Source organism: Strigops habroptila, chromosome 11, assembly GCF_004027225.2.
Source record: "Strigops habroptila isolate Jane chromosome 11, bStrHab1.2.pri, whole genome shotgun sequence".
Classification (NCBI taxonomy): domain Eukaryota; kingdom Metazoa; phylum Chordata; class Aves; order Psittaciformes; family Psittacidae; genus Strigops; species Strigops habroptila.
Window position 1 is genome coordinate 8,330,930 of NC_046360.1, and position 25,286 is coordinate 8,356,215.

Below are 25,286 nucleotides of genomic sequence, written 5' to 3' on the forward strand. Positions count from 1 at the left end.
GATCAGTTTTGCAATTCAGGACATTGGTGTCTCACTCATGGCTCTGACCTTCAGCAAACTGTCATTCTCTCTACAATTTCTCCAGTCTTACTTGTATTTTACTTCTCTTTCTTTTAACTTTGTTTGCATGTAATGGTCACCTGTCTATTTACATGGCAGAAGGTCTTATGCCAGTTAGAGGGTTTAGGTACCATTGTAATGGTGACTGCTTAAAGTACTCTAATTGTCAGCACAGACTAGTAAGACTGCCGAGTACAATGCAGATTTCTGGAGAAAATACAGTTCTTAGGTTACCCTATAATGTTAGTCACAAAATCTTGTTAGTTGTAAAGCATTCTTTTGGGCTGGTTTTCTTCCATTTGGGTGCAGAGAGTGTCCTCAGAAAGAACTGGACATTTTTCAAGTACATATTTTCAGTAAGAAATTTCCCAGCTTGACAAAATATCTGGTAGCTGCCTTTTGTTCAGAGTTGAGACCTTGCCAGCTTAATTGCCAAGGCAGTAGATATTAGCCACTGGCAGTCAGTGCAGCAGAATTAACATGCTGGAATGATGTCAGATCAACACAGAAACATCTGACAACATTGACTGCAGAGTACTTCTGGTTATTGTAATCATAATGAAACTGTTACAGCATTGTGCTGGTTTATAGCAGCTAATCTATGTTGTGTGAGTACAGTAAGATATTAACTGTAAATAGCAGTTTTCTTTTTTTGTATTAAAATTGTCAACAAAGATTTCCTTTTTAAAGTTTACTTTTAAAAATTCCGACTTGATTTGGGAAGTCCTTGCTGAAGGAGTTATTTAAAGACACTCTTCGCTGTACAGTTAACTCTACAGTAAATGAGTTTAAAACCCAGTAAGGTAGCCATGACATATCTGTATTAAACTTTTTCATCTTCATCAAAACATTTTCAAATAGGGGCCAAATGGAAGAGGTTAATTTCTCAGTTCTTTTCATCTACTATTTTAATTAAATATGACAGTGAATTGAATAGGTCTCTTCAAGAAATTCAAATACAAACCCTTGGCTAAATTCACAGCAGGAATCTGCTGTATTTTGTGTCTTGCAGTTAGTGTTGAACTTGGCTGTTCACCCACAACAATTTGCTGCATTCCTCTTCTCTCCCTTACTTATGAGATTCTTTCTTTCGTATTTTCTCTCCTTGGGTGTCTTCTGTCTTTTTCCCTGCACAGGGGCAATAACCATGAATCAGGAAACCTAGCTGGGAAGCCATTTCGCACCTTCCAGACTGTTCATTGGACTACTTGATTGGATAGGAAGCAGTGTAATATTGAAGCCAAGTCTTCAATAAGCAAAGATCATTTCACTATTCATGATTTTTGTGGCTGGGGATGGGTGCACTGAACCACTTTCCAATTTATATCATTTGGAAACATTAAAATTAAATTTTGTCATTCACTGTATAATATAGTTATTAATTTACAGGAATGCAGTTGGTAGTACTAGTAACTAGAAACTGCTGGTTTATTTAGGAAACAGCTCTTCTGCAAAGCACATTTTTCAAATCTAAGATAATTCTTATACAAATTCCACTTTAATGTTAAGCTTACATTTGGAGCTGAACAAGTTGGTGAATGTTGTAATGTTGGGAATCAAAAAAAAAAAGTGTAAGCTGTAAGAAAATAAATTAAACCTATACTCAGACCTTACATAATGGTAAATTAATCTTACTGATTGACTCTTTGTTTGAAAATATGTATTAAGTGCAACATTCTTCAGCAAATGTATTTGAAAGAGGAAGAATTCTTCACTGCCAGTCCTTGCAAAGTAAAAACATTGGTGTAGGAGCTGTTACTGAGTGAAATTTATGTCCAGTGGGTGATTCAGGTGGGTGATTCAACCTAGATTTAAAAAAAAATCTGGAATTTTATTACAGTCATGAACCTAAAGCTTTGTCTTCAACATAACACTGTCACCACGACTTGCCGTTCTTGTCCATTATCGCTTTGGTTGGTTTGATGTTTTGGAAGGCCCTACTTGCACTTACAAGGGTTTTGTGGGCCAGTGTATTCGGAGGAGTTGAGCTGAGTTGTATGAACGTAGACGTAATTCAGCTAAAACCACTGAATCCTTCAGTGGCCCTTCAGAAGAAGATTGTAAGGATTTGATTTTGGGATAGTCATGTACTCAGGCACACACAACTTCTAGGAACAAGAAGCAAAAGCGTATTCAGAGGCTCTTGGCGGTCAGTCAGTAACTTAAGTGCTGTTGTCTTGGGGTTTTTAAGCACCAGTTACAGGCCTAATTGCAATTTCTATCCAGGCTAAAGAGTCATGGAAGTGATTACAGAACTGGGTCTCACTTGCTTTATGAGAGGAGTTTCTTTCTTGGAGAATATAACCAGCTGCAACCAGTTTCCCACAGTTATCGTGAACTTTACTGGCATTAATATTGCATTATCACTACCTTTGGGATTTAATTTTTTTCTTCTCTCTCTCTCTTTTTTTTTTTTTCCCCACCTCCAAGATTGATTTTCATTAAAAAGTTTTGGGAGATCACCTTTGCCTCCTATTTAAAATGAATAAATTAATCATCTTTCTGTAATACATAGAAGATGACTTTTGTTACCCCATGAAAAGCCATTGTATTCCACTGGGTTATCTGTGGTATACCGGAAAGCAAAATTAGGTAATTCATCAGCTAAATTAAATGAAACTCCATAATAGCATGTAATATAACAAAATTCCTTTTCAAAATTTGCATAAAAGGTGATGGAGTGCTGTGTTTTAATTTAATTGGGTGTGATGAATTCTTATTCTTATGGATATTAGGCTGTGAAGTTTAGAATTAAATTTTATATGAAAGGTCTTCAGCCACAGGTTTTTTGCTACCTAAACTCTTGAAACAATGTTGTGAAAGCCTTAATTATTACATATATGTGCAATGTATACATGCACTGGTATGGTATTAGGTTCTGTGCATACCTGCTTGTTTTTCCATTCCTAGATGTCTGTGTGAGGAGAAATATTAGGAAAATAGTACCAGCAGCTGTCAGTGGGCTCTTGATAGGAAGATTATTGTGCATTAACTTTAAAGAGTTAGGGATGTATAATTCATGGCTACTTGGTGGATTTTGCAAATCTCCTGGTTGTGTACAGTTGCTAATCTGGCTGACATGATGGAAAACAAATCTTGGAAATACTGTCATTTAGGTTTGCGGCAATCAAGCAACTGCAGTTTTAATGTTTGATGTTTAGGAGAAAATCCTAGTCCTACATTAAAAACACTAAACTGTCTGGGCTTCTTATAAATATTAATTTACTGACATGTCTGTGACATTTCCTTCAGTAGAAGGAATTAGCTTTAATTTTACTTGCTTGTATCGTAGCACATTGTGATGAATCACTATAACATGGGCTTTTGTAGTTCTGCGTTTCATAAATTTTCTTTTAATATGCCATGTCTTTGTCAGCACACTAACGTAGTTGAGGAAATAGGCGCATCTCATTTGCCAAAGTTAGTTCAGCCGTTGTTGCCTTAATAAATGATTTACACCACTGTTAGCGTGTAATGACTTGAGCAACATTTTATAGGCTGTTGTACATTTCCAGTCCTGACATTTTAAAAAGCCACGATTCTTCTCTATGACATGTCTGTGTACTGATGCATGGGCTCTTTACTGCTTTTGTAATATTTATATAAAATTTATTGGCAGCAACTGCTGTTACCCAGAGCATCTATTTTGAGGGGTCTGTGTATCTACCCATGTTGACAGAGCTGTTCAGAGGGTTTGTAACTTCCTGGGCATTTTGCCACTGCTTCTGTCCAAACTTTGTCCGTGTTTGTATCGGCTGGTTTAGTTAATTGTTGCTTACTCGATGTTAACATGCTGATTTACATTATAATTAAGAATGAGTAGGAGTTTACAAGGGAACTCCAAGCTCATAAGTAACACAGAAATAATGCTGTTTTAAATAAATTTCTCGAGATAATTGAGTGTAAATATTAGAATATCAAACAGCTTGTAGTCCGCCTCTTTAGGTGGAAAGCCTTGAATGAGTGTACAGTGTTGCTGCTAAGTGCATTGTGTGGTAGCTGTGTTTGTATCACATCTTCAAGTGGAGAGACCTCACTTCCCATGACTGTTTCATATGTGTTGATGCAAGTTGTGACAGAGTATATGCCCACATACTGAGTTGTATAATGCAGATACCTCGTGTTTGCCATCTGATATCTTATATAAAAGCAGAACTACATTGTCAGTCAGAATATCCTACATTTCTCTGTGAAATAAAGTAGCAGTTCAGTAAATAAGGATAAAAGGTAAAGGAAGGAGGAGCTTAGGGAAGAAAAATTCATTCTCTCACCTCCTTCTATCTTGGTTAAGAAAAGTAAATCGCAGCAGATGCAAAATGCGGCTCAAAGGATACTGTTCAGCTCTGCCTGTACTTCTGGTGATTTATCTGTGACAAAGCTCCTGCCAAGGAAAACATACAATTGGAGGGTATGAGCTTCTTGCAGTCAATACAGACAAAGCACGGACAGACAAATTTAACTTGGGACCAAGTAAGCTCATTTTCATTGGTCTCTTTTCCACTGGTGTAACTCAGATTGTGCTGTCTGTGATACACTGCTGTAAGCAAGAGAAACATTCGTTCAGGCCGATTTTGGGTTGTAAAGTGTGGCGAGGGCTGTAGCTATGAATCTGCAGGTAGTTTTTCTGTTACCAAATAAATTACATGATCCAATTTCTTTATTAGTTATTTTAGTGTCAGAAATGCCTGAAAGAAGCTCATCTGAGTGACAGAAGGAGCCAAAGATACAAGCTTTCCATTCATGCCCTTGGCGAGATTTTGGAATACGTGCTTATGGTAGTATAGGAGCTGAATTGACAAGTAGTCTGCTTGTCTATCCATGCCATTTTATTGTCTCACTTATTTTGGACTTCACTGCTTGCCTCATACTTGGCAGCTTTAATTGCACCTATTTCTATGCACGTCACTTAACAGGCAGGCTAGTGCAGCATGAAGCAAAGGCTAGGCAAGCCCACTGAATTCAGGGGGTCTGCCCATGCTTCACCTATCAACAGGCTGCTGCTCACGCAACCAACCGTGCAGTAAACATTGGGGTGCATGTTCAGAATGTTTTTGAGTAAGGGACCGAGAAGGTGTGATGAGTGGATTACCACCACAGTCCAGGCTTAGCAGATGGTGCAAAACAAGACACTAGGAAACACAAATGGTAGGACTGATTGCTACAGTACTTCACATCATGCTGTTTATGTAAAAATACTGATCTGTACGCTTGCGATGGTGCAGCATCAAAATGTTTTTGATGCATCAAAAGCTTTCCTATAGTCCTATAAGCTACTCAGATTCTCACTGCATTAGAAAGAAGTTTTAATAACTTATTTTGTTCACTGGAGTAGGAAAAGAACAAAGTAGTGGTTGGAATGCAATTGCGCAAGTCACCGAATAGCAGGAAATTGTTTGCTGATGGATGCTTTACTTTCCCATGCGATTTGCAGTGTCTGTGTCTTGATGTTCTGTTAAGTTCCTTATTCTGGAAATATTTATCTTAATTATTATAGCTAGAGACTAATTGTCTCATTTCATTTTTTTGGTCCTTTCTTGGCGAGCGAACATAAAAGCGCTTGGAAGCTCTAACAGTGTGACTGAGGCAATTAGTTACAAGTGAGAGATAACAAGCAATTTGAAAAGCATTACAGATTTTTTCCCACCTTTCTTATCTGAGAGCAGTAAGATACTTGATTAAAATCAGCAATAAAAATATATCACTGGAATGAAGCAGCATTTTTGTGATGAAGTACAGGTGTTTTATTAAATGTCCTGTGGTCCAAGCTGGTAGGTTTTTTCCCCCCTCTCCCCGGCACTACAGGTCATGCTACCAAATGGACAGCAACCAAAGGCTGAAAAAGGACTTTGCAAGATAGCATGAGCCTCAGCCAGCTCCAGGCTTCCCAGGATTTGGGGGTCAAGCTCTCAGCTAGCATCAGCCAATCTAAACCAACGCTTGTTTCCCAATGTCAGTTAGACTGCACCCATTGGAATGTGATGAGGACAGAATGGTCTGTCAGCATCAGCTGATCTAGTTGTTTGCCATAACCCAGACAGCACATTAGGGACTGTTGCTCACACAACTATGCAGAACAGTGCCCATCTTGCCAGAGGAGGTAGCCTGTGCGGTTTTGAGTAAGTCACAACTCCAGCTGACACATCTCCTTGTTTTACCCATGTGTGGATGTGTTGTTGGCAATACGAAATGATAAAAAAAAGGTTAAGTAGCCCACAGCCACAGATGAAGGTTATAGTGGATCTGGGTTTTACCTAGGATGTTGCAAGTCAAGACAAATGCCTTAGGCTGCTTGTCGTCTTGATTCTGAATCAACTAAACCAAAACATACTGTTGGAAAAGTAGGACTGTAAAATCAAGGGAAGTATTTTTTCAGTAGTTTTTGTCTGTTCCAGGTGACACTAAACATAAATCATGAATTATTTCTGGCTTAAAAATGGGGAATATTTTAATAAAATACATAAAATTAGCCTACTTAGAGGAGGCAGTCATATTGTTGTTGAGACCAACGCTAAAAGAAGTTAGGCTTCAAAGAAGCCCTCACATTACCTCAGAGATGTATAATCTTGTTTTAACACCTGTTTGGTTACAGTGCATCTGCAGGGTTGAAGGGTTTTTCCTTACAGACCACTGATATATGTATTCGGCCTTACTGTACCATCCAGTCAAAGGAGGAGCAGAGGGGAAGGGTCTAATGATGAACTTGTGTTGCAGGCTAGATGGGCAAGGGTAGTGGCATGTCTGGTTTATGCGTAAACTTTGACCTGAGTGGACCTAAGCAAGGATGATCTGCGGGAACCATCTACTTCAAATGTTCTTGGTCTCAGAAAGAAAGGAGGAAACTGGGAATCTGAGACAAAGGATCCTGCTTGTTATCTGTATGAGAAATTTCTAGGGTAAGAAATGCTGTAATGGGAATACTACCTGAAACTCAAACAAAAAAAATGAGATTTTGAAAAATGCAGAGTTCTTTATGGTGACTTTCAAAGGTGACTGTTTCCTGCCCTAATTTCTCTTATTTCTTGCTCCTAGAAGAAAAAATGTCAAATGGGATGAGGAGTATTTGTGTAGCCACAGTTGACATTTTTAGAGTCACTAGATGGTATTTAGACCTGGATGACTAAAAATGCTATGGGGTATGCTTGTGAAGGAAACATTTTTGGCTTTTAAATGTATGAATCAGTGGGGAATTAAATATGTATCGGATTAAATTCTAAGTTTGGAAATGTTTGATATATGCACATACGGATGACACTGGGACAGAACTCAGGAGGACTGGAATTGCTGGTTAGCCAAGTGAGCTCTTCCTGTGGAAGAGCTATACTCCACTTTCTATTCTTCAGTTCTGTGGGTTTTTCCTGAGGTCTCAGGTAATGGTGGAATAGCTGTTGGAAGTAACACTTTTTTTTGTACACCAGCATGACTCCACAAGGGAAAGGGGGGACCAAGGAGAGATACAACGAATAGATTTCTACTGTATTATGTTGTCAATTATTTTTAAATGATCTCTTCCTTCTTTCCATATATGGAATATAAATGTCTTTTTTGTTGTGTTTCTTTGTTTCTCTGACAGAGTTATCATTGAACCAAGGGAGAATTTGTATCTTAAAGCCACTACAGGAAAGGAACACTATAAAAGGTATTGTGTTTCTGCACTCGCTCACCAGCTATTTTGCTGCTTTGTTATTATGTATGTTCTTAAATCATTGTCTTTTAATTAAATTATCTTTACACCTCTCAAATTTGTTAGCTTGCATGCTATTGAGGGCCTACTAACATTTGCTTTAAAATAGCGGTAGAATGGTTAGGAGGCAGAAAGAAGGGAAATACCTGTGTGTTGGGAGCCGAGGCACTGAGGGTAAGATTCAAATGCCAGCTGAGGAATACAGGGATGACAGCTTTCTCTTTTGTGTATTCATGCCATTTCTGATTCACATCTCCCTTCTACTTCTCCCATAGAAATCCTCATTTCATTTCATTTCATTCTACCCCTGACAGAGCAAGGAATGTCTCTTATGTGCGACTCCTTCCTATGGCCACATTTACAGCAGGTGGACTCTTCCTGTCCTAAACAGAGCATTCCCTTCCTGTCCTGTTCTCATCTTGTGCTTTCCTAGGGTTTTCTCGTACCTGAACAAGCTCATTTAAAGGCTATGGTTATGTCTTGCATCCCACCTCTTTCTGCAGTGAGGGTCATGCTCTTAAGATGTGCCTTCCTCTCTCCTTTCCCTCCCTGCCAGCTACGTCTTGGCCTTTCTCTAGTTGCTTAAAGGATGACCACAAGCATTTTCAGCTGCTGTGAATTCAGCTCAGTGCTTTTGTCTGCCTTTTAAATCTGGAGGCTTGGTGGTGAATAATGGGATTAAATATTAAAGTACTCTGTTTTCCTGAAATATGACTCCCTTCTGTGTACTGCTTTATTTTTCTCGGTGTAGGTGGATTATAGTTTTAGCCAAGCATTCTTCGAAAATAATCCTCTGAATAACAAGTATCATGTTACTGATTTTTTATGAAGTTCTTAACATTTTAATTTGATTATTTTTTAGAATAAACATTGTCCCTTTTATATATGTCAAAACTGAAAGTGTATACAGCCCATTGAAAGTTTCAAAGCTGTTTGTAGGAAGGATTCTCAACAGAATTTACATTGCATTCACTGTCTGAACTATTTGCTGCTTACCTCTGTTACTCATATGGTCTTAATGGAATGGCTTAAAAGTGTTTATTATAGCTAGAAAAGGTTTCTATTTATACAGTGCAGGATTTTAATTTTGATAGAACAGAGGGGTATTTGTTTTAAACATTTGCAGTGGTTAGACAGTTAAAGCAAAATTATTAGTTTTCCCCACTCAGCACAGTTATCAGCAGAATGGCTATTAAAAAAGGGATGTTTGAATAGGAAGTTGGTTCTTGAGCAGATTTTCAGTGATCTGGAAGAAATATTTCTGCTTCCAATTAACTGTAATTAGGCCCTAGTGATAGTGCATTCTTGGAAAGAAGAAATATTGATGGGTGATAAAAGCTACAAAAAGCATTAAGATACAGATAAGTCAAAGATATGAAAGTAGGATAGCCCTGGAAGGAATGAGGTCAGTGTCTGACTATAGCTATGTGGAAGAAAATGATCCGTCCAAAAGACAATTGATAATGATCCCTTAAATCCAATACTTCCTTGAATTCCTACCAATTTTCAGATCAGTGTCAAGAAGCACTGAAGATGTAGTTTAAATTGTCCAGTTGAAATGGGAACTTATTATAAGGTCAAATTCAGAAGAGGTTTCACAGGCAGGAAAAGCAGGATAGGGAAAAGGGGAATCCCTGGAGGTTCACTATGTGTGTTGGTATGTTGCCAGTGCCAAGGTTGTGGGGACCTCTGCCAGCCTCCCAGCTGCCTACAAAGCGGAAGGGAAATACAGTACCCCTGTGCTGGCGAGCAGCTGTAGGGTTGCTGACTGATACCAAGCTGCTTGACCGTGTCTTCAGAGCCACTGATGGAAGAAACTTGCACAAGAATCTCCCTAACTGATATGAGAAACAGTCAAATTATTCTAGCTGAAGTTTTCCTAAAAGAGAAATTCAGCATGAAGGAAAGATCTACCGGGGAAAACTTCAGCCCAAATGTTTAAATTTTGATAGAGCTACAAGCCAATGAATAAGAAGCTCTTATAATAAAGATACGAGTCTTAGTTGTGAAAATTGCTACTTGCAGTGATGTAATAAAAATAGGTTTTGATGAATGCGTGAATGTAACACTTTGCAGACTAAGCACAGCACTGCATTTCTTTTTCGTGGAAGTGAAGATCTAAATGAGTAAAGTATGCATGAGTCTGGGCTAATCAATGGGGTTACTATGGCATCTTTATTTACCCAATGGTATGAAAAAGGCATGTCCTGAACATTATTCTCTGAAGGTTGTTTTGACTGTCGGTTTAACCCCAAAGAAGCCAATATGCTTGGCTAATGCAACAGAAGATGCTTCTGACTGATAAAGATTTCTGCTTTGAAGATTCAGCAATGTCTTGCACCTGGAAACGGAGACGTGAAGTTGTCAGTTCTCTTGACGTTGTTTCTGCCCCTCAAATGGGCAGCAGTGCTCTGGAGCAGGATGTTTTTGAGTGTGTAATAAAGACTGTTCTGTTGAGAGATGTTACGTGCCAAAATCCATCATATGGAACGATGAGACTCTCCGAAACTGTCACTAAAATGTATCTGGTTTTCCTGCCTTTGTATGTTTATGCATGAGCTGGATGATTATTCAAGACATCAGATGAGCTAAATACTTTTATTTTTCTCAGATATTATTTATTAGTTCTCAAATGCATGTTTGCCTTGTAACACTAAAAAGCTGTGGTGTTAATCAGTGCAAACTTGGATTGCATCCTAAACTTACAAGGGTAAAATGAACTTGGATTGCATTTTAAATTTACAGATGCTGAAACAGTGAAGGGTCTATCACTGCACATACAATTGCAGAAAGCAGATCTATAGTTGGGGTCTAATGGAGTAGGTTTACTTAGTGCTTCAGGCTTCTAAATTTAGCTTAGTGAAATAAATACTTGATTTAGAATGAGACAGATGTTACTGGAGAGAATTAGAGCTGCTCGTGGGCCTCATTCTGTATCTTCCCTCTTTTTTTGTATTGCTTTAATCTCCTCTTCATTGATACTGTTCCTGGTTTAAAGCAATGTGAGGTCAAAATCTGGTTGTTTTTAATGAGAGAGGTTGAAATATGGGAGAGTAATGCAGTAGGATTGGTTGGTAAGCAGCTAATAAAATTAATTTAATTTAGTAGCTTCAAGAATTAAATAGGAATATTGACATTGTTCCTTTCCTGTTTCTATTCCTGTTTTCAGTTCCCTGGCAGAGCAATAGAGCAGCCACACAACCCACGAGATGTGGCTGCGAGAGTTAAACAAGACACACATTTAGCAAAAATGGAGAGGTTTTTGGTTTGTGTTTCCTCCTGAAAGCAGTAAGAAAACCACAGGGAAGATGCTGCTCTGAACGCTTCAGAACTGTGGTTTTTATTTTTTCTTTCCCCTAGCAATGCCAGTTTGTTTATTGGCCTAAAATGCTGTGGGTATTTATGTGATATTAAGTATTTGATTCAGATGGGTTAAAAGATCTGTTTCCTTTTTGATGCATTTAGTTGCATTAATCTTAAAAGTAGTAATTGGAAATGCCCTCATAAACTCTGAGATTGAAGCCCTAGAATTAAACCCCATTCGTTATTACCCAGGAATGTAGCTATGCAGTTTTATTAGCCTTTCTTCTACTGTAATCTATGGATCTCATTTAGCTGCATGCAGCCCTGTTCTTCTGAAACATAAAAGGAAGGAAATCTCTCAATAGCCTGAAATCAAATTATCTCTCTGTGTTAATCTACATGTAAAACACCCAAGCCCACTTCTTTAAAGGAAAATAGTTTCCTGATAAGCAAAGCTTGACTGTGGGCTTTGGATACAAGAATTAAGTGGATTTTAATTTTGGTCTGCAGAGTACTATTTATAGTGTCAATTAACTCCTCATGGTTGGGATAAGTCATTTGACACATCTGTTGCTGAGCTTAAACCCTGACAGTTCTATAGGGTCACAGTTGGAAATGACGATTTCCTAACCAATGGCAGTCAGGTTAAATACAGCGTCTACTGACACCACTATTTTGGAGCATTTGGAATAGATGAAGCAGGCTGTTGGTCCACCTAACTGCAGAGCTGACCTCATCTTTGTTGCTTGCCATTCCGTTATTTAGTTCATCTGTTAGAAGATAGCACAATAGTATCTTTCATAAAAGGATTATTATGATCATCTGCAGGATTTTCCAGCTTTGCTGTAGTATTTCAGTTATTCCATTTTGCCAATGGTCTGGCTATGGAAATCGCTGCCTACCCACTGACTCCCTTGTTCCTGCGTTTTGTGAAGTGGAGATTTAATGCTTGTAAATATATGGCTGTTCTCGGCTGTATTTCCCCACATAGAGACAGTTTCAGGCTTCATTCCTGTCAGTATCTTTTCTCTTAAATTGGAAGCCCTTTTGCCAGTACTCAAAACATCCAGAAGCCAAAAAAAATAACGATACTTGTATATCGTTTAGTGAAAACTTTTTAACTGTGGCAGTAACTGCATATGGTTATAGCAGTTCGTTCATATGATTGGCTTATTTGTGGCCAAATTGGGTTGTATATTAATGAAGCCAAGCTTTAAAATGCTAGGGGAGGAACTAGGGAATGAAGTTATAAACTATGCTGCTTTCGATCTTTATCTTTTTCTCTCTCTCATTGAAATGGCCCTGTTCTAAAAATAATTATATTGATTTTTTTATGGCTCTGCTTGCAAGGTGGCCTCTACAGTAAGGAAGTATTTCTATTAAAAATGAGATCAGACCCACTCCATCCATACAACCCTATGCAGGCAGCAATGCTTAGATAATGTAATGCCTGATATTACCTAGCAGTCATATTAGCCACTTGAGGGGTTTTTCCCTAGCTGCTTGGATGACAGTATTCTAGTGAAATGGTCAGAGTGGCATTTTCTACTCAATAGAAGTTTGCACAGATTGTTCGTTTCCGCTTGCAGTGGCTCAAGCGTCTGTTGATGTCGGTGAGAATCAGGCTGAGGTCAGGGGATGTGCTGAGGCTTGGTACGTATATCATCTGCTAAAAGCAGCTATGGGAGTACTTGGAAACCTGAATATACGTGAATCAGAAAGGGACCACAAAGTGCAATCCATTTTTAAGTAGAAGTCCTTATTGATTTCAGTGGGGGAGTCCTTTGAAAAATCGATGATATGCAGCAGCTTTAGGATGCAATGACATGTGTTCTGGGGTGTTGAAGTGACCGTCTATGCGCAAATCAAGCTGGTAGCAATTATGTTAGGAAAGTTCCAAGGCAGAAGAAAGTGGGTCAGAGGTTTGTCAGGCAGCAAATTTACTATTCATATTCCAAGAGAGAGAGCAAAGTATGATCTTATTCATTTTTCATTCATTTTAACTTCCAATTTGCATTTTATTTCTATAGAAACTCCAAAAATATAAAGGAAAATACAAGTTTCTGGGGATGTGTAAACATAGGCCTGTTCAGTATAATGTACAGTATTAAGCAAACAGAATCGCTGAGATTATCAAAATATTCTGAATTTTTCCATGAGATTTGTGCACATCATTCAGCTCAGCAGGTTACTTCAGACTTTGCTTCTTGGTATAAAGGGGAGGTGGAAGGGAAATGCTGTCTTCCAAATGCTACCTAACTAAAGTAGATAAATAGAAATTAAGTTGTGCAAACAGTGATTCTCTTTATGTGGGGAATAAAGTATGAATGATGCTAATATTTTCATGGTTGTAGCTGAGCTGACAGAATTAACACTTATTGAGATAGAGCAATAGCAAAGGATTCTGTAACATTCAAATTCAGCAGACGCATACCAAAGTCAGAATTCGGCCATCTCTACCTTGATCTTTACCTTTGGGTTTTAAAAAACCCCTAGTCTACCTAGACACTCATTTGAAAATATGAGGAATGTTTGTTTACTCAGAGAATTCACAGTGCACAGCGTGAATTTATAGTCTATCACATACCCCATTACACCTTAGTGTGGACACTTAGTAGGTGTGAGGTAACATGATGCCTTTTTGCTGTGCTGTTTCATGCTTAATTAACACAAACTGTGATGTTTGAAGGAAGTGTGGCATAATAAGTGCTCCATGACAGAAGAGTTCAGCTTGCTCAGTGTAGACAACTTCTTAGGTCCTGGAGAGCAGGAGCTCTGCTTCAGAAAGGTGCTGTTACACTGTTCTGGTTTATAAATGATAAATTTCAAGGAGAAATTAATTTTTTTTACGTTGGGTAAAAGTAATCATAGGCTAAAACATTTACTTTTAAAATTGCCCTTATAAAAATATTGCAATTTGAAGTTTAATGCATTCCTGAATTATTTATGCTATTATATGTATGCAGTTGTTAGAAAGGTGTTCAGTAGTGCTCTAATTTATTTTCCTTCCCATTTGGGAGTACAGTATAGCAATTGAAATGTATTGTATTAGGGAAATAGAGCAGTAGAGCTACAGTATAATTAAAGCTGTGCAGGCACACTGTATCACCAAGCCCTGAAAGCACTGCGTGAGATTTTGGAAGGAAAGCCCAAAAAATTCCCAGTAGCCGACTGCTGAAGTGAGGAATCGTTACCAAAGGGAAGCTGTAGAAAGATGACTGGTGTCATTTAAACATGCACTGTTAATCCATGAGAGAGTTGGTATTAGATATAGAAATGCTGTATTCTTTTTTGCTGAGAACTGTATCTTTTATAAGGAAATACAATTGCAGTGTAATTAACTAAGAAGTTAATTAAAGTATTAAGTTTTAAACGGACTGGGAACCATTATGGTAAGATGGGAGATGCTGTGGTGCTACTGACCAGAGCTGTTCTGTAGTGAAGTACTCCAGCTGTATTGCACGTACAAAGATGTGTGTGTGCCTGGATTCTTTTCTTGGGGTTGCCAAACCCAGACCATAGTAGGATATTCTGCCAATTTATTTGCAGTATTTATTTCTACAAAATGATTCCTGCAGGATGATCACATGAAATTTCCTACTAAATATCACGCATTGACATTTCTTGTGCAATAATAGAACTAGTGAGCTGCAGGGTTATTGCTGTGTCCTTAAGATCCAAAGTTCCTTCTCAAGGAGTTTTCCTGTTAGCATTTCCTCTGCCCTTGTTCCTTCCCTAGTTTAAGCCTTGTTTCACAGACTGCTTCTGTCCAAAGGAACAAAAAAACCCTGACCAGCTTTTTTTTTGTTTCTTTTGACACCAGCACAGTATGTCTGTCTGTGCCTATGAGAGAACTACATTGAAATAGCTTTCTTTGTGAATTCCTCATTGCTATTCATTGGTGGAGATTGTCACGTAAGGGTCAAATTAGAACTCAGTCAACCAGAGCAGCAACGAGGGGAGCCAGACTCAAGATAGATTTCACCATAAGGTCTGAGAAGCAGTTTTATTTTAATTTGCTACATGTAGTACATAGATATTTTATTTTATTTTATTTTATTTTATTTTATTTTATTTTATTTTGCAGACTGTTGCTCTTTTGTCTGTAGAAACTGAATTATGCTTAATTTATTCTCGCTGGTCATTTACTTTCAATTAGTCTTTCACTCTGCCTCCTGACTTTCATCTTTGGGCATAACTTTGCATGGTTTTGTTATATCTAGTGAGTTTTAAGCATAGAATTTACTTCTGTTAGTTTAAGAAAAAACAAGTTTTCTTGCACGATGGTTCCATGCCCTTTGAGATTGGAGCTATGCAAAGAAAGGCTCATATTTCTGATATCTTGGCTGGAACACAAGAAATAGTGTTTATGCTGGCTTCAGGAAGGCAGACAGTACCTGGTCAAGCATAAGATCTGCTGGGGCAAAATTACTCTCTAAAAATGTTCTATAGTATTTGAACCAGCCAAGTGAGTTTGTACTGGCTCTGCATTTCATACCATGTGGTTGCAGCATTTTTGATGTGGTAGTAGCTTAAAACTGGATATACTGCTTCACAGAACCACGGCTTTGCGAAATGGATTGTGTTCTGTACGTTCTCCAGCAAAAACAGGTACTAAATTTGCAGTCGCTGACCCAGAGAAGTTTTGGTGCTAAATGTTTTAAGACAAAAGAGAGACTTAAAGCTACACCGATGACCTAATATCCCAAAACCTACTTTCACTTGGGTTTCATGTAGGATTAGATTACAGACAAGTAGAACAAATAAAGTGGTTGTAAGCTATTGTGTAGTATGCTTCTTTCAGATATGAATGTACTCTCTACCAGGTATCCATGAAATGGTCTTGAGCCATGTGGGGGGCTCATACATCAGACATGGGGCCTGAAGTTGCATGCCTAAATAATTATTCTCATTTTTGAGATCATCATGTTAGGTTTCTGCATTTTAAAATGTTGGCTACAATATCCAGTTTTGTAACATTCAAAATTCTCACTCCAGTCCTGAGTTTTCTCTGATTTAGGACATTAACAGTAAGTCTCATAGGAACTGATAACAAATCAGATTAACCAGTTGTTTGTGGGGTTTTTGTTTCCCTAGGAGTCTCAGGATTGGCTTCTCTGAATATTATTTCTTTTTCCTCCAAGTTAGGAGGAAAATGGCATGATAAATTATTTATACAACATAGTGAGGAGAACCTGGCAGATGTCTGCGTACAGAAGAGCCTGTAATACCTTATTAACTAACTCTGTCTTCTCTTTCCTCTCTCTTGTAGCTGATTCTGCTTGAGGCTGCTCTCCTGCTTTGCCTATACTTTCCTAGTCTTAGTGGGTGATGTGACAGCAGCTCTAACACTCAGACCCCAGTAATCCAATAGGTGTGTATTGCTTGGTTTTCTCTGCATGCTTTCTGATACTGCATGGGGGATAACAGTCATTTTGTGCTACTCATCTCTTATGGCACTTCAGGGTGAAAATATAATTAGCATGTGTTATGCTTCAGTTCCACAGATTATTTAAGCCCCAGTTTTGCTCTTTTTCTGATGGGTTTTCTTCCGTGTAGAGGCACATTGCTGCTGTTTCCATGCATGCTCACAGGCCTTCATGGTTGCTCCTACAGCTGCTGATTTGCTGTATGTACAAGCTTCTTGTTGCTCATCATAGTACCGTCTCTCATCAGCAGGACCCAGTAGACTTGAGTTGGGCAGGGAGAGAGCAATATTGGGACAGCTATGCTCAGTATTCAGACTGTTGGACCTGAGAAATCTCCTGTGTGCCCCAAGAGCCACTTCCTCTCCTTCTGGGAGAAGCCTCTGTGATGTTCTGTAGTTGACTGGTGGACACTGCTCCCTTCAAACGCAGCTCGCTCAAGTACCTGAGTGCCTTAGGCAGGCAGAACACTTTGAGAAGTGCAGGGGATTTGAGGTTCTCCATGAGTGTTAGGATTTAGGTGCTCAAAGCTCACAGAACTTGACCCCTCTTAATCACAAGGGCTCTTTAAAAACTTTTGACCGCCAGCTACATCCTATATTAGCAAAATTAGTGTGCAGAGTTAACTCATTTTTTTCACAAGTACCATGACTTTGGGCATGTCAGTGTTTCCAAGAGCCTTCAAACATCCTTAAGCGTCAGCTGGGGTATCAGTAGGGTATAGGACCCCCTCCTTGGCTCTTTGCACAGGGGTGATTTTCATCCCTATTGAGCATATAAGCTGTATTGACTTGTAAGAAGCCTTTTGATGCGTTAGTTCTTCATAGGAATAGTCAGAAGAAACAGATCCTTTTACTTTGCTCTAACTCCAATGCAACACTAATATATTTAGAGTCACGTAGGCAGGAGAGAGATTTGCTGCTGTCAGCATAGCCTTTGACATTCTGTAGGCAAGTGTTTGCTGTGTTTAGAAATGCAGCCTAAGGAATAATCTTTACCTGGCTGCTATAGGTCTAATATTTTCATTTATTTATACCCTTTTCAATGCACTTCAATTTATTTACAAATGGTAGCAAATTGCAAGTGGCAGCCTGAGTAACTAACTCGTGAGTCAGTACTTTTGTTTTTCTCCTCTAGTCTAGACTGCTGATAATGTAGATTGTTGAAACCCTGGGTAAATAATTGGGAGTGTGATCAACAGCAAGCAAGTATTTATCTGCTAATAAAGCATTTAAAATGCAGAAGTCTTTGTCCAATAGTTCTTAAAAGGCAGTTATTGGTCCTGCTGCTGTTTCTGCACAGCAATTAGGATTTTTATGGTCAGTAATTGTACATCTGAAAATTCAGAGTTTATTTTCTGCCTGTGTTTTTATTTGCACAGAGAAAAGCAGCACAATATTTATGGTTGTAAAGAGGTTAACATTATATTTTCTGCATGGAGATCTCTGTAGCTCTCTAGAGATTTGTACCATTTATAGAACCCCAAATTCCTAGGTTCTCTGATGTGTGGCAGCAAGGGCTTATAGCTCATTAAGGATTTCCTGAATGGGATCCTCTTGAAAGTTATATGCCAGCTCAGTCATCAACTGTGACTTCTATTATTAAAGCTGTTACTGCTTCAGAGTCTGTATTAGGGGAGGTGCTTCTTGAGTTTTCATGTGCTATTGTAATGTTTTTCCTTAGAACAGAAACTTGCATTATATATTCTAAAGAGAGCCTGGTTTTTTAGATTTACTGTGATTTGCATCTTGTAGTCTTCCTACATCTCTCCTTGATTCACTTTTTGCAATTAGTCCATAGAAGTACCCAGCCTCTTGGGCCCCCAGAAGGTAACGGCTGTGTCACATCAGTCGTGTATGAGGAGGAGCTGTTTTTAGCTGCAGACAGTGAATGGCCTGAAAGCTGGACCCCTGCAGGGAGCGAATGAGGGAACTTGAGTTCCTGCTCAGCAGCACCTCTCGGGGGCCTGTCTCCACTCATTAATCCCTGACCCATCCAGATTCTTTATTGTTTCTTGGGCCTTGAGCATCCTGTCATCTGAAGTGTATTTGGATCTGTGTGTCAGCCAGGCTGTTCCTCTGCTCTAGCATAAGGGCAGTGACAGTTAGTAACCAGGTAGCTGTCTTTACAAATTTATAGTTGGAAATGCTCTCCACCTCAGCCCCCATGTATGCTTTTCCCCAAATTTGGCTAGTGCCTGGGTCTGTGAAGTCCTACTTCTTTCACACTCCCTCTGAGGAATCTCTGAGCATGTCTGCACTACTGGGAGGAAAGACAACAAACAGAGCTGTCTCCATCTGTGCAAAGCAGGGAAGCACAAAAGCAGAAGCATGCAAGTTGGCCGCGCATGAGCCAGCTTAGGTCCAGAAAGTCTGGCTGTGTTTATGTGTAGCTTGTGCCAGGGCTAAATCATGCTGAGACACAGCAGGTGAGTCACGCAGTCCTGTCCTGCATTACAGAGGCTGCCCGTGAGTCTCACTGTCCTTTGAGATGGTTGTGATTCTCCTTTGCAGAAACCAGTGTACTCTCTGAAGCTTTTATAGACTTTTAATAATCTAGCAAAACAAGATTGAGTGTGGAAGGTCTCTGGAGTTGACAGCTAGGTCTATATTTGACTAGTTTGCGACACCTGGGAAACCCTTTGGTGGTTTTTGGTTTTCTTTCAGACACTCAATAGAAGTTAAATCAATGCATAAATGAGAAAAGTCACTTCTGCTTACTGGTCTGAAAACAGGAAAGCCTTGGATCATGGCTATATGTAAACATTATGAGATTAATGGTAATCCTTACACTGTTTCCAACATGATTTCATATTGCCCTGATTCCTTTCAACAGTAACTCCCTAGGAGTTAACAGTGAACCGCAGAGCTACTGGCTGGTTATCTCCTATGAAACCGAGGTGTATGCTTTTGGATTTGGGTCTGTTACTTCTGCTCCAGTGTCTTTTGGGCCTGTTGGGTCATTTCAGCCATGTATGACAAAAGAAGGAAGACCTCGGGCCTGCTTAGGAGCTTCCAACAAACTGTGTGAAAGCTTGCAGCTTAATATCTAATAATATCCCTCTTTTGAGAACATAACAAATTAGCTACCAAAGAATCAGTACAGGAGAGAGATCTGATAAATGTAAGTCATGGAAAATGCATCAGTTGGGAGTGTGCATAATCTAAAGGCACTGAAGGATGAAATGCAAAGCTTATGGAAAACCAGGGTTTGGTACTATCAGTGCTCATGGAAATCCTTGTTGGAAAACAACGAATCTCTGGCAGCAGGAAGAATCACTCCCAATTTGCACATCAAAGGACAGTTTCTAGTGACTTAAATCTAGCACAGAATATGAACTCTTCTTGAATTACAGGAGCTAGAGCAAATTCTGCCTCTGTGCTCATCTCAGAGGTGCTCCAAGTAGTTTAGTAGCAAGTGGTAGTAAACTAGTTACTTGTTTAGCTTTAGTGAACGGGTTCTGTTGAAGCCACCATTTAAGCTTATATTGTGTTGCCGATTTTATGCTCTTATGAAAACATTTTAAATGATGTTCACATAGATCTGTGGAATCACTGGGGAGTTTTGCTGCATGCACCATACAGATGGAGATAGGGTTTTAAGTGGAATACTTCATAACCCTGCTAGGAAAGACACAAGGAGAAAGATATATCCCATCTATCTGGTTTCTGAGTTCTTTATCCTGTGTTGAGAGACAAGCAGTCCTGTGTGTTTTCCATGGAAGTTGTTTGATTTTGGCTTTTTCATTTGCATTATTAGCGAACAGCTGCATGAAGGACTGTTTCATTGGCTGCCGCGCTGAAATCATCAAGCACATTTCAACTGCAATTGTACTGTCTGCATTTAAAAATATTTTCCATATTACAGTGTACTTTAGAAATGAAAACTATTTTTAGCTACTGTCTGCTAAACTGGGGGTGGGGGTGGGAGTGTGTGTGGGGTGTCCATTCACTTGGAAAAAATGGACACCACTGTTTTCTTATACCATGAAGTTTCTGTCTTTAAAAATGCTAAACTTCTCACTTATGCTGTTCAAGACAAAGATTCCAGTTGTCTATAGTGAGAAGGATTGTGTTCCTGATTCCCTCCAAAGCCATATCTTTATTTTTTTATTTCTTTTAAGTACATTATTATTTGCACAGTGAAATTAGCTTTGCAAAAGGGATGAAAACCCTTGTCAGAGCAATTTTAGCAAAAAGATGAAAGGAATTCAATATAAATTCTCTCCAAGGTGAGCATGGGTTTTTTTCTTTTTTGAACAAAGAAGCCTTGGATTATTTACTTTTAAGTTAAAATCAAATCAATGGATGGGAAGGAAGTCTTTTCAAAGAGCGCTGCAGTTTGCTTCTTAGAGTGAACAGCATTTTAGCAGGGTGACTAACAATGTGCATTTTTATTTTTAACCTCTGACCTGTGCCCTCCCCACCCTTTTACCTAACCCTTTCCATTTGCCCTGGTCAGTCAACAGGCAGGAGCATTTGAAAACAATCATGGATGACTATGATATCAGGTCTGCTGCCAGCATTTTAGCATCTGTTAAAGAGCAAGAAGCTCGTTTCGAGCGGCTTACCCGTGCACTTGAGGAAGAGCGGCGCAATGTCTCCTTGCAACTTGAGCGTGCCAATCAGCCAGCAGACCGAATGAGCATGTGCAACATTGGCAATGGTCAGCCACTGGCAACGGCCTGGCAGCAGCTTGTCCTGCAGGTAACAGCCTGCTCCTTTTACCTGTTGCTAGAGTTCACCTCTACCAGAATTTCCCATTCCAGAAAGTCACGTGCATCTTGTTTGTGTTAGCATTTCATTCCGTGGCTTGTCTTCTGATACCCTACAGTTGCTGTGCTTCATTGGTTGATTTGGTAGCTTAGACCTCAGAGCCTTGGCTTTAGAAGTTGCTCTCTTAGCTCATGGGATACTTTTAAACATGTATGTATCCTTGAGTATTGAACCCTAGAGAGACATCTTCACACCCTCCTCTAAATCTATGCACTTGCTGTACGTATGGTGATGTGCTGGTGGTCGAAAAGGAAGGTTGAATCATAATCTCCATAGCGCACAAGATTTCCATTAGAAATAGTTGGAGTTTGAATAGAGGGAGCAGCATGAAAAGTAGGGATTTCCCTCCTGTGAAGTCTTATTGTTTGTGGAAGGAAGCCTTCATAATTTGTTTCTCGTGTTTCTTGAATTGATGGACTTTATTTTAACGATGCAAACTGGCTTTGCAGTAGCCATAGATTTCCAAATATTATTTTGCTTGATATGTGTTCTTAAACTGTGTAAATGTGGAATGATAAACTACTTACATCTCTAAATTACTTAAGCTCACAAGTTGCTCTGACATGCAAGGTAAGTCATGCAGAAGCAATAGTACCATTTGTGAAGGTCTGTTTCCGAAGAAAACATTGTTCAATTCAGAGAGAAACTCCGGGCTGTGGGGATTCTAAAAGTTGTTTCCCAATTATACCAGACTGTTTTAGAATTATACTTGCATTGAGCTGTATTCAGGCAGGCTTTACATTATATTATGTTAGCACAGCTCTTCTATTAAGAGCTGCCATGTTTCTGTACGTGTAGATGTTTGAATATGGGACTTCATGTGAAAGGAGTAGCCTGCACTTGTTAGGCTGAAAGTCTGACAGTAGCTGGTAGGAGCTGTAGGTTGTTATCCTCTGGTTAGCAGCTGGGCTACGGAGAGATGTGCTTACATAGTATTTTTCATAGGAAAAGGACAAGTTCACCTTCACTTTTTCTGAATGACTTTGTGCAAAGTGCTTGATTAATAGCTCCAGAATGAAATTCCTTATCCACAAAACTGATGAAGCATGAATTTTCTGCAGTGTTATGGCTTAAGGTCTAACCACTTCCAAGAAAACTTAATAAAAGAGTTTTAAGTAACTGGGGTCTACATGACTCTTATTGGAGAAACACCCCTGTAAGTGACCCCAGACTGAATCTGTGTACACTCAGCTCTCTGCCATTGGGCGAGGGGAGCTTTAGTTCATAAATAATTAGTGTTGAGGTTTTTAGAGTAGCTTGTATATGAAATAAAATGGTTGAATAGCTAAATATGTACAGTTAAGAATTAATGTAAGGTTATTGGTGTGAATTTTCATTAAATGTACTGAGGGCGAAATTCCTCCCTGACTTCTTAGAATTAATTAAGTTGTGTTTAAACAAAGGATGAAAGCTGTATGTTGTCTTATGCAGAATATATCATGATTTCATCTTTATTATTCTATGTTGCATTTCATTGTTAAGAGTATACAAAGCAAAAGGCACTGTATGCTGTCTGTAAGGATTGCTCGCTACAGTGAAATGCAACTGTTTGAAGCTGTGTTTCAGTGAGGACTGATTTCTGCTGTCTCTGCTGTTCTGCTGCCCCATTCAACCTTTTGTTGTAAGTAATATTACAAAGTGACTCAAGTGGCAGCTTTTCCCTTTGGAAGTCACATGGGTGTTTATATGTGATCTAGTTATTCTGAGTAGAATTTGGGGGGAAAAAAATGAGGGTTAACTCCATTTTATGAGAATGCCAAATACCCTTTAACGATCCCCACAACCAGACTTCGGTTTTCTGTGTTGTTTGTTTGTCAAAGTGGAATCTGTCAAAGAGATTTGTTAGAGAAGTGTGTATAGTCAGGGCTTTGTTAAGTCTCTCGCAGTACTTTTTTTGTAATATATGCTCCCAAACTTGCTCCCAAACTTACTCCCTTCTTAGAAAATTAAGCTCTTTTCTTTTACATTAGAAAAGGAAAAATAGCGTATAGGCAATGTGCCAGAAGTGTAACAGCTTCATAAAGTCCTCAAAGACAAAATCAAGGTCTTATGCAAATATTGATTCTAATTAATTCCATAACAATGGCTCCTTGTCCTAGGCAGCCCTTTTAGCCACTTCCTTCAGTTCCCTGACCGGTAAGTTCTGCCTGTTCGGTGTGAATTTAGAGTACTCCAACAGAACATGTGAGCTGTGGTGTACTTATTGACGTCTGCTGGGAGTGCATAAGGCATTGTGTCTTTTGGCCCCTGACAAGAAGTACCGGGTCTGCAAATGAGCTCAGGGATGTGCTGGGATTGCCAAAAGACACGTGCATAGACTTCTTAATGTTACATTGAGAAAGTGTGGAGGGTTTTTCTAAAAAGCATCTTAAAGTTGTTTTGAATGGGTAAAGTTGATTACTTGGGCACTCTAAACAAATCATTAATGGTTTGCTCAGATATTAATTTGAAATAGCTGAGATGATTCTTGAATGGGATTTTTTCCCAGAGGAGGGGTTTTTGGGAGATCCTGTCCTCAGAAGAAGAGGTCCTAAATATTGCTGAAATGTCTCCCATTAATATTAGTGAGAGTCTTTTATTGAGGTAGTGGCGAAAGCATTTGTGTATTCTCAGCCCACTGTAGAAGGCAGTGCCTGCCAAACCTTCTGGCCATGCAGAGGTTTTGGACCCATCTCTCCTTCCTGCAAGAGGTAATAACCACCTACTGCCACAGGGACAGGTAGCTTTAACCCAGCACCGTTTCTGGAGAATGGGGACACAAGTGCTGTGTGTGGTTAATGGGTGGACAAATATAACTTCTGCCTTGTGTGGCTTCCGCAGTCTGAAAGGCTGGCTTCAGTTAGAGCTTGTTGCTGAGTGTAGCAGCAGTGACATAAATTAAGGTGTTTCAACTCTAGAACCTTTGGAAGATATGGAGCGTTACGCACACACGTTCCTGAGGATTTTGAAGTAGTCAAATGAAGTGTTCTTCCAGACTAAGAACCTTTCAGACAAAGGGTCATTAGTTAATCAATTGAAACCTTTGCACTACTCTGAAAAAGGTATCATTTAATGAGATTTTAATCATAAAGCTTTTATCTAGTTAATAAAAATCTCCTAAAAATCCTTCCGGTTTTTAAGGATGATTCTGTTCCCTATTTTGGCTTTGAGCTGTGGGAGCCACATGGCTGGCTATTGCTGTTTGTTCTGAAAGTGAAAATCTGGTTGCTGTCTGTTAATATGTATTGGTGTTTGCTGCTTTAATTTTTTTAGTAAGGAATGTAAAATAGTATTATTTTGGTTGTTATAGTATCTCCAGCTGTGGGAGACTTGGCAGTCTTTGTCTTTTTATCAGTTACCAATGCAGGCATAGTCCGATAAGCTTCAAAGTCGGTGGTGAGTAGCACCGACCATGTGTCTTCTACTTGTTAAAGAATATGGTCGATAATGTTTTTTTATGAGCTTGATAAATCTTAATACTTTTCATGTGTGAGGTAGTTTAATCTACCTGCTTCTATTTTGCTTCTTTTCAAGTCAGCCTTCTGCTGCTGTTCACAGCAGGAACTGAAGTTGGACAGGGAGAAGATTAGGAAAGTGCATGTGTAGGGTATATACTGTAGTGGCTGAATGCACAAAGCTGCAGTGTTATCACTGGCTAGGCAACCATTCAGAGCATAACTTTTTAATAATAAAGAATATTCTCTCTTTTTTTTTTTACTTTTATTAAAACATCAGACATGTGAAACTTATTAAACACAAGGCTATATCCTGAGTTGGTTTAAACTGGCATGGCTCCATGGGTTTCAGAGAAGCTCTGTCAAGTCTGATCAGGTGGGAGCTGAACAACAATGTTTGCATTCAAAGATCCTTTCCCCATTGGTGCACATTGATAATCTCCATTCCTGTTAATGTTTTGTAACTAAAATAAAGTACAGCATTCAATAAATCTCTTTTGCCAACAAATACACTGTAACAATACTTCGACTGCAATAATTTTGCAGTGACCTATAGGGATCCGAGAGGGGTTCCTGTTACAAAACAGGTAGGTGTTATCCTTCTTCC

General features: G+C 39.1%; 1 protein-coding gene across 16 annotated transcripts in view; it reads left to right on the top strand.

The window, feature by feature from the left end:
* The window catches only part of ARVCF (ARVCF delta catenin family member), a 279,202-nt gene that overhangs the window by 91,669 nt on the left and 162,247 nt on the right, over positions 1–25,286 (top strand). For 11 of the 16 annotated variants that reach the window (XM_030500611.1, XM_032920202.1, XM_030500609.1 and 8 more), the window contains 3 exons: positions 7,631–7,696; positions 16,317–16,418; positions 20,932–21,176. In XM_030500611.1, the coding sequence (XP_030356471.1) occupies positions 20,961–21,176 (216 nt within the window). In that variant the 5' untranslated portion in view covers positions 7,631–7,696; positions 16,317–16,418; positions 20,932–20,960. Of the gene's footprint in view, positions 1–7,630; positions 7,697–15,010; positions 15,036–16,316; positions 16,419–20,931; positions 21,177–25,286 lie in introns of those variants that run through there. The other 5 variants (XM_030500629.1, XM_030500623.1, XM_030500618.1 and 2 more) reach the window with 3 other exon arrangements.